Source organism: Terrapene carolina, unplaced genomic scaffold (assembly GCF_002925995.2).
Source record: "Terrapene carolina triunguis isolate 2854851 unplaced genomic scaffold, T_m_triunguis-2.0 Scaffold136, whole genome shotgun sequence".
NCBI classification, from domain to species: Eukaryota; Metazoa; Chordata; order Testudines; family Emydidae; genus Terrapene; species Terrapene triunguis.
In genome coordinates, this window is record NW_020664487.1 from 15102787 (window position 1) to 15112890 (window position 10104).

General features: G+C 39.6%; 1 protein-coding gene across 1 annotated transcript; it reads left to right on the forward strand.

The window, feature by feature from the left end:
- The first annotated feature begins 1479 nt into the window (after positions 1-1479).
- On the forward strand, positions 1480-9889 carry LEPROTL1 (leptin receptor overlapping transcript like 1). Its single transcript, XM_024215976.2, has 4 exons — positions 1480-1578; positions 4546-4624; positions 6129-6315; positions 7410-9889. The coding sequence occupies exons 1-4, from the start codon at positions 1563-1565 to the stop codon at positions 7524-7526; spliced, it is 399 nt and encodes a 132-aa protein (XP_024071744.1). The 5' UTR covers positions 1480-1562; the 3' UTR covers positions 7527-9889.
- The last annotated feature ends 215 nt before the right edge of the window (positions 9890-10104 follow it).

Sequence of the window (10104 nt, forward strand, 5' to 3'; positions counted from 1 at the left end):
AGACTCCTTGTTGTTTTTATAGATACAGACTAACACGGCTACCCCCTGATATTTGTGTTAATAAACTTTTTTAATATTGTAAACTTTCTGTGGGTCATATAGTGCCTAATGTATTAAGCCAGAGGTTCTCCACCTTTTTCTTTCTGAGCCCTGCCTGCCGCCCCCTCCCCCCCAACATGCTATAAAAACTCCCTGGCCCACTTGTGCCACTATAACAGTTTTTCTGCATAGAAAAGCCCAGGCTGGCATTAGGGGGTAGCAAGCAACCAAGCAGGGCAATTGACTTGGGCCCCACACCACAGGGTACCCTGTAAAGCGAAGTTGCTCGGGCTTTGGCTTCATCCCCCCACGGCGGGGCTTAGGCTCAGGTTTGGGCTTTCTGCCCTGGGCCCCATAGAGTCCAATGCCTGCCCTGCTTGGCAGACCCCCTGAAATCTGCTTGCAGCCCTCCATGGGGCTCTTGACCCCCAGTTGAGAACTACTGCATTAAACTTAAATGTAGACCACACCGAATCATCCTCTTGAAGGACTGAGCCTTAAATTTTTTTGGCAAAACGTAGTAAATTGGTTTTGCTTATTGAGAACTTAAGCTAGATACAGATGTGCAAAAAGCATGTGGGTCATGGAGGGCCTTTTTCACTTTGTACTATTTGCTCCCTCCAAGTTCCTTTGCTCTGCATTCAGTGTGTAATTACCTATTTTATGTGTGGCTCCTTTGAAAGGGATGGGAAACTATGTTATACATCCAACAACATCTGAAATTGTTCAGGTGGGAGGGAGGAGCAGGCAGAATTGCCAACCTCAAGCATTCAAAAATCATGACTCAGACCCAAATTAAATTTGCCTGAAAAATAACAAAATAACAACAGTGGGGATGTTTTGATTTGTCTTCAGCATCCTGGTCTGACTGGCTCACAGTACTTGTGGCACCTTAGAGACTAACAAATTTATTAGAGCATAAGCTTTCGTGGGCTACAACCCACTTCTTCGGATGCAAAGCTTATGCTCTAATAAATTTGTTAGTCTCTAAGGTGCCACAAGTACTCCTGTTCTTTTTGCGGATACAGACTAACACGGCTGCTACTCTGAAACCTGGCTCACAGTGTCAGCCAACCACAAGGGCTAGAAACGAATTTGTTTTACAGAGGAGCGTCTCCCATAATGAAAGCACGGGGGGGGGGTTGCAATATTTCTGAGGTAAGAGCTAAGGCATTAATGGCATCTGCGCCCAGCAGGGAGCGATCCAGGGCCGGGCTGAAGGGGGTATGACTTGAGCGCTTCATCTCGCTGGTCTGGGGAGGCTGAGTAATATGCTGTCTCTGGCCCTTTAAGGATTCCCCGCGGCAGTACTGGCCCTTTAAGCAGCCGCCTCCTTCCCCGAAACACCCACTAGCGCAGGGCGTCACAGCGCCCGAGTCACATGACGGAGGGGCGCGCTCCTGCCTTGGCGGCTGCGCAGTTCTCACCGGAAGAGTGGCCTCGTCTCGCCGCACACGCACTTCCGGGGGTTGGGTCGGGCCTGCTCCGTGTCGGCGGCCGGTGAGGGGAACGGTGGCGGCACTATGGCCGGGATCAAAGGTGCTGGGGGCAGGAGCGGTTGTCGGCGCTGGGAGGGGCCGGGGAGCGGAGGCGGATGGGCGCCGCTGAGACCCAATGTCCCAGCTCCACCCCGTGCCCCGAGCTGGGGGAGCCGCCGGGGCAGAGCCTTCACGCCCTGGGGCGGGGCCCGTCTCCCTGGCAGGGAGCAGCGGCTGGGCCGGGGGGTGCCTGGCCGCCCCCAGGGCGCTGAGCAGCCGCGAGAGACGGAGCGCGGCGCTCGCTCGCTCGCTCGGGGTGAGCGCGCTGTGGGGGAAGACCAGGTCCGGAGGTCTGAGTGGTCTTATCCTCCGTGTGGCTGACCCAGGGCAGCCCAGCACCCCCCGCCGGGATGTAGCTGGTGGAGGCAGACACTACCCGTACCTTGTCCCCACTTGGGTTTGACAACAAGGGAGCTGCTTCCACGTGAAAACAGCCGTAGGCCTGTAGCACTTGATTGTTTACCCTTGGCTCACGTTCGTGAGGGCGCCTTTGCAGACAGAAATCAGGAGGTCAAATCTTAAACACCTACAAAGAGTAAATTCTGCAATAAATAATAATTTTGCTTTCCCTCGCTCCTCCAGTGAAAGTCATCTTCTGGCTAAAAATGTCACACTAATAATGCAAATGGGCTGAACTTTGAAATGAGCCACAAATCCTGTTTATTGAATGGAATATCCCATAATCAAACTTGCAAAAAATACAACTGGACCTATTTCTAAAGGACTTATATTCGCTTAGCACAATAAGATTTTAGCAAAGAAGCCCAGCCTCCTTTGGATAAACTCACTGCCTTATGCTTATTCATTGTTTGGTATCATAGGTCAGATACGGATAATTGTTCACAAGGCTATGTTCTGAAACCTTTTCTCTTAGGTGATATTTTTTTTAAATGTTATTCTAAAGTTATATTTGACTAAATGAGTGTCAAGTCACATGCAACATATACCTCATATAATTTTATTTCACACACTCAGATGTCCAAGTTTATATAAAAAAATAAAGTATGGTAATTGCATCCACTAGAAATCAGGTTTTTTTTAAATCAGAAAATAGAAGTCAGAAAACCAAAGGAATAGTCCCATTGACTGATGTGAAAGCGTAACTGTTTTCAATCCTCATTTATCATCCTGTCAAATGATGTCCTCTTAAAACTGCTAGGTTATTTACCAATGAAAATGTTAACTTGATATACAGCCAAATTAAATTTTACAGCTACTATGCTTTTCAGAATTAAATCTTTTAAAGTGCTACCATTTGTGTATTAAGTAGGATTCATTCAAATCTACTGAAACTCAAATTCCCAGATTTTTTCCACTGATTCCAAGCCATCAGAGCGTTTTATTTCTCATTTGTTTCATATTTAATTTAAGGAGATGTTTATTGGTATTACAGTAAAAGGTTCTGTACACTTGTATTCAGTACTACACAAAAATGTAACTTTGGTTACATGAACATTTATATTAAGCTTTAAAACAAAGTCTATGTTAGATGAAATTTTGAATGTAATTTAAAGTGAGGCTCTTGCCTCTTTGTTTGCTACATGTTTTCACCTGTTAATACTTAAAGAACAAAGATGATGCAAGTGGGACTATCATATCCACCTTGGGACTTTCTGAAGCACAAGAAAGGTTATAAGTCCCTTAATGTAACCTCATGGGGTTACTTCATTTATTAATCCTATTGTGAGGAAAACGTGATTTAACTTTGGTGGTATGATTAAGCTAGAAATGAGAATGAATAGAGGTTTCTCATGAAGCTGTGTAGTATATACACACCAATTTCCCAGTATAGATTCAGACAATAAAATAGAAGTGAACAGAGTTTTTGGAACTGTAAAAAGTGTTTTCCTTTCATATTTTTCAAAATCGATTATTCAGTTTGTGTTTGATGGCCCATTCCAGACAATGGAGCTAACAAAAACTCTGACCTCAGAGGACTCTGAATCAGGCCCTACGTTAATTTGACAGCATTTTGCCCATCAGACATTGTACTGTTTACCCCGTACACAGTTTCAGTCAGTTTCCTCTATTTGTGTGGGTTATTTTAAAAGAAAATACAATTATACAGCAAAAATCAGTGAGAGATCTCAGAAGCAGAGCTAGTACCTGAGGCTACTTCTAGCGCATTTAAAATGTTAAAGGAATTACTAATATAGGAATATTTTAGATTTCGTTTTAAACCTGTTCCCCATTAAGATATGGTGCTTTTGGTTCCGTGTGTTCGTTTTTATCCAAAAACATTTGGAGGCAAATGACAGATTTTCAAGAAGCTGAAGTCTTACCAATTCTTAACCAGCCTGCTGGCTTTATTGTAACTCTTTCTTTAAATAACATCCTGAGATCAGAGTTATTTAACTTCACAGAAACATAAGGTATTCCCAAGAGATTTCAGAAAGCTTTTGTTCCTTTGTATGGATCAGTCCATTTAAAGTTAGGATTTGATTTATGAAAAATGTTATTGAAGATTCTGAAGTTGTATAGATACGATACAAATGAAGATTAGAGTAAATCTAGGATTTGATGAGTCAGCTTGCCAATAGCCAGAAGATGTTCCATTCTATGCATCTTATGAAGTGGGCTGTAGCCCACGAAAGCCTATGCTCAAATAAATTTGTTAGTCTCTAAGGTGCCACAAGTACTCCTGTTCTTTTTGCGGATACAGACTAACACGGCTGCTACTCTGAAACCTGTTGGATATTCTAGGATACTCTGTGTAAGCTCGAAAGCTTGTCTCTCTCCCCAACAGAAGTTGGTCCAATAAAAGATATTACCTCCTCCACCTTAACTTTGAAAGTCTGTTAGTGCAGCAGGAGGAGTCTGTTACTGCAATGACACCCTTGACTTGTGTCGATATTGTTCAGCTTTGCCAGTAGCCAAAAATATAGTTAATGCTTTCAGATTGTGTACTAGTGTTCCATGTGGTCCAACAATCTGACCATCCTGTTCTTGATTTGTGTTTTCCTTACAGCTTTGATTAGTCTGTCCTTTGGGGGAGCAATTGGACTAATGTTCCTAATGCTTGGATGTGCTCTTCCACAGTACAATAGGTAATGTACACAGTTTTAATACACTTTGACCTCATGGCCCTTTCACTACTGAATAGCCTGTCCTCCAGAGCCAGTGTAGTGAAAATCCTTTTGCCGCACACTGGCCTGTTCCTATGGGCAATTTTTTGATTATGGATTGAAAATGTTGGGGAAAACACAAAAAAGGTCACCTGTGAACTAGTTTGCAGTTATCTGGTCAGAAAAGGGAAATCAACTAATATTTATAGGATAGTCTTAAATACAAACCATTAAGGAAAGCATCAGAAAAATGTTTCTCAAATACTCCTTTTATCCTATAACCTCTGTGTACTTGCGATTGAAAAGGGTTTTAGCATGTATTGAAATGGGTAGTGAAGTGTATTGCCAGTGTGATTGCCACTTTGTCCAACAAACTCTATTGGATAGTTGACAGATTCACTGATACATGCAGTGTTGTAGCTGAGTTAGTCCCAGAATATTCAAGAGATAAGGAGGGCAAAGTAGTATCTTTTATTGGACCAACTTCTTGGTCTCTCTCACCAACAGAAGTTGGTCCAATAAAAGATATTACCTCTCCTATCTCTCTAGATTCACTGATAGACAAGCTTGTAGACCATCAAGCCAAAGGGCAGGCCCTTCTAGTTTCTTTCGTATACCAGGTCTGTTTGATAAATTGTCCTGCCCTTCCAACTGATGGTAAAATGAAAAAATTATACTAAACACCTCTTGCTAGGTAGGATGACATCCTGCGCTGCTGTTGTGGGATAAGTTGTCCTCGTGGGTCTGTATTTTGGCCTGTAGCATCCTTTTCCCTGCTTTCTCTGTGTTGAATGTCAGGTGTAGTGCTAAATATACTTTGTGTGACCCCTTCTTATTGAGTGAACTCTAAACTTAAAATATCTGCCAAAATATTAATTTTCCAAGTTCTTAAAAATATTATGGAGGCATTCATTCCATTGCCATGCTTTTTTTATAAATGTCTGTGGAGAACAATTGTCTCCTTCCACAGATAATTTTTTTATGGGCAGCTTTTAAATCCTGTAAAGCTTGGCTTGGTTGCTAAAATATTCAGAGTGGAGTTGATCGTATCTGGTTCTCTTAAATGATGCAATGAGGCTCCCAGAAAAACATGGACAAGAACTCCCTCTCAACCTGTTTTCCTCCACTGTTATTGAGGTCAGCTGAAACAGCCCCGGGCTTGAACATCCGGGGCTATTGCCAGAACATTTTCATTGGTGGCCCCACCTTAGTTATGGCATTCACTTCCCACATAAATGAACTGGAGCCAATATGTCTGTCAGTTCATGTTGGAATGCCCCATTTTTAAAGTTTTGCCTGAAGAGGAAAGGGATTAAAAAGTGGGGCAAGAAACTGTAGTTCTTAATATGCTTTATACAACAATCACTGTGGTAGGGGCTTCTTTTGGGATAAAAGTATACTCATAAGGGTGTATATCAGGAAAAGCGACAAAGTATTTACTGTGAAGAAATGGGAATATTAACTCTTCTTTTTTTCTTTTCCCCAGCCAATATTGGCCACTGTTTGTTCTGTTTTTTTACATCCTTTCTCCTATTCCATACTGCATAGCAAGAAGATTAGTAGATGAAACAGATGCTACAAGTAATGCTTGCAAGGAACTAGCAATATTTCTTACAACAGGCATTGTTGTCTCAGCATTTGGACTACCTATAGTATTTGCCAGAGCACAACTGGTTAGTAATATTTCCATATGGGAACATGTTCTTTGCTAAATGATTCCATGTTGTGTAATACTTTCTCTGAGCTTAAAGTTTTGCTGATACATTTTGATATAACTTTTAAGCTAAGATGTTTAAAGTGTACCTGAGTAGATGAAAATGTATACAACACTGCAAACATTCAAGAAGGAAAACAACAGCAATATAAAATCTTACCCACAGAAACAAAGCTAGAAATGTTCCAAATAATGTGGAGACCATTTATGTAATAGTTAGAAAGGACAGTTCCTTGGTGGTCAGCTATTTCTCTTTCTCTTTCTTCTTTTTGTTAGGCTCAATAAACAAAAATATAGGATGTCAGAGAATTATGAAAAAATGAGTGGCCCTCGTTCTAATCAATGTATAATTCTCTTCAATCCCTCAAAACACTCTGTACTGCTTTGTATTCTTTCACTTACACCTTTTAAAAGAATATCTAGTGTGCTTTAATTCCATTGAGAAAATCAGAAAATAAAGATTTTTTTTTTTTTTTAAAGTTCTTTCCTAGTGGGAAACTTCCCACTAGAGTGTGGCTTTCAAAAGTGCCTGAGGGAGTCAGGTACCCAACTTCTATTGACTTTTAATGGATTCTGAGCACCTAATTCCTTTTAGATGGTTTTTGAAAATCCCACTAAGTTACCAAGATAACTTTTTTTCTAGAGGGCTGCATCTGTAATTCTACGTTTAGGCAAGTCTAGCACTGGGGCTAGCAACCAAAGAAGCACCAGGGTAGATTGAGAGCAGACGTGTTTATTATTGTGTTATCTAACCCTGCTTGGAGCAGGTCTAGATGATATGGTGGTAAAAAAACAGCTGTACCTGAACTCTACCAATGGGGGAAAGCTGCTCGGGTGCCGGACCAACTGTGAGAGAATTGTTAAAATGTGTCAACGTGTACCTGGGCTTTGTGGTTTAATTTCAAATCATAACATACAAACTTGTCCTTGCATCAGTGAATTGTTATACTTCAGACCACATTCAGTAACTTTGCACGCTGTTCTTTTTGTCTCATTTAGTTGCTTCTGCTGTCTAGTTCTCTGCATATGTAACTAAATTTCCCTTGTCCACAGATTTTGTGGGGAGCATGTGCACTCGTCCTCACAGGGAATACTGTCATCTTTGCTACTATCCTAGGATTTTTCTTGGTCTTCGGCAGCAATGACGACTTCAGCTGGCAGCAGTGGTGAAAGGAGTTTAGTACAGAATTATCATAGACATCTTATCATTCAGTGGCCATCCATACAAACGAGAGAATGGGCAATAAGGAGAAATAGCATAGCAAGCCTTTGATGTATTTTAGATGCTCCTTTTCACCTTGTTCATTGTAAGTGTACTATCTTCACTGACTTGCTGATGGATTTCAAGGTTTCTATTGTTTGGAAAGACACTTTGTTTTCACTTCCTTTTATCTAAATATGTTTAGTATCTCACGTCATTAAAAATTGTAATTGTTGGTTCCATTCTGTTTTTGTATTTATGCTACATATAAATGCTGGAACAAGAATTTTTAAATAGTTTCCTTGAAAGAGTTTTTTAAAGTTTCTTTTAAGAGCAACAGCTATATTGAGTTAGATACATTTTATCTTTTTTTTTCTTTTGACCATGGTGACTAAAATATGATGTACAAAGTAAGCAATTGTGCTGCCAAAACGCAACATTGTCAATAAGCAAATGTGTAGATTGTCAGTGTGTTTTGGTGGGGGTATGCGTACTGGATGGGAGTACCAGGTGTAGACTGTTCTGCTCATACCTCACTACGACTGAAGTGTTGATGCCACTGGCTTGGGGATGGGGCAGCTGTTCTGCCAATAAGCGGGTAATTATTTTCTGGGATCTAATTCCTATGTTTTTAACACCCTTAAAGGAGTACTTCCCCTTTTTTGTTCTCAACTCTTCTGTGGGTGTGACATATAAATCTCTTATGTGTAAGTTTATTGATGCTATAAAATGCAAAATTTAAATTGCATTGGTGAGAAAAGAAAACTGACATTTAATTCCATTTTCAAAAAATCTGTGTTGAACAGTTTCTATTTATAAGTATTGTATGTTTTTGTTCTTATGTCAACTTTTCACATCTTACCAAAGGGGAGGTAAAATGTTCATTCATGGAACTACTGATGTATGTTTGCAATGTATACAAAATATTTTCCCCGCTTCCCTTTTTTTAATTTATTTTATACATAGTATATATTGAGTAAAATGGCTTTTCAAATGTAGACTAACCCTTAAATCATAGGTATTTAACTTACGTAAGAAAATTGATTGCTATATTAATATACAGTACAGTCAAAGCACAACTTTTTTGCAAGTCTTTGACTGAAATGATTTCCTAGTGACTTTGTCAGTCTTTCAGTTCATGCATTATCTGTTAACAGTAATGTTATCTGTAATAATTGTAGTTCTTGTTCCATAAGGCTGTCACCTGTAATTTACAATATTTAAGACAAGTTTTCTGCATACCTCTCAATTGTCTGTTTTTAATTGATGCAAATCCTATTTATTAGACATTCGTTGTGATACACAGTGGATTAATGCAGATTAGCCAGGCTTGATTATATTAGATGTATCAATAAAGCTGACCAAAAATACTTCTAAAATCTATTTTTATTCAACTTTTTTTTAAATGAAGATTAGAAAGCTAACTGTGCAGGCATGATAAAAATTGATTACTTAGGTCTTAATTACAGTGCTTCAGTATAAAAAAGCACAGAGTAAGTGGATCTTGTCTGTCTTCGTTTGAAAGGGGATTATTTTATTTACACGGATGTAAATGAACTATAAAACTGACTATTTCAAGTCTGATAATCATGATAGTTACATATGTGATATTGTATGTTCAAGATATTTAGTCTAGTGTATACAGCTACCTGTCAGTCTATTAAGGCCACACAATGTTGTGGGTAAGAGCTTTGAGCAATATTCTCCATAGCTGTAAAGGAACTGGAGAATAAAGTCCTAGGTATGCAGAAAGTGAATCTTTAGCAGATAGCATTTCAGCCACCTGTAAAGACGTGTAACAGAAGAATCTAATGAGTAAGGTGGACATTTTCAAAAGTGCCTAAGTGAGTTAGAAGCATGGCTCATTGACTTTCAGTGGGACCTGTTCAGCTAAATACCTTACATGCTTTTGAAAATCTTCTAAACCAGTGGCTAATGATAGTACTTGCCTTCACACAAAAGTGTGACTTTGACGACAACTCCCAGATTCTTGAATTTTTTTTATGACCTGACCCAGTCAATTGCCCAAGAAATGAGTTCTGTTTTTCCCATGCCCACATTGCTTTCCTAGATGTCAATGTAATACCCTGCTACTCTTCCACTTGGCCACAGAATTTTTTATATTTAATAGCTGTGTATTTTTTCTGTATATTAATTGCATTGACAGCATTGTGTTCTTGACCTTGCACACTAATTAGACATAGTGCTGTCTCTGGTTTCTAGGCTAGGCACTTGAGAGGTATGATTTTTCCATATAATATGCACTGAAATAGCATTGCCATCCTTCTATAGAGAACTTTTAATGATGAAACAATAAACATTTTAAATATCAGCTTGAGTTTTGGGTATTTAATGAAAATATACTGTTAGATTAATCAAAGAGTATAATCTGATGTGTTTAAAACATGGATTGCTTTCCCCAACTTGTTTTCATAAGGTTGTCCTTGCTGTTGGAAAAATGTGCTTGTTTTCAAAAATTACTTGAGGCAATTCTGTGAGCCACTTCTTCATTAATCCGAGGCTTATCATGGAGGTTTAACATTATAT

Bases quoted from the DNA above. Each gene is read 5' to 3' on its own strand.
- LEPROTL1 (XM_024215976.2), top strand. The intron at 4,625-6,128 runs GTAATGTACACA...TCTTTTCCCCAG, and splicing joins GCTCTTCCACAGTACAATAG to CCAATATTGGCCACTGTTTG. The intron at 6,316-7,409 runs GTTAGTAATATT...CCTTGTCCACAG, and splicing joins TATTTGCCAGAGCACAACTG to ATTTTGTGGGGAGCATGTGC.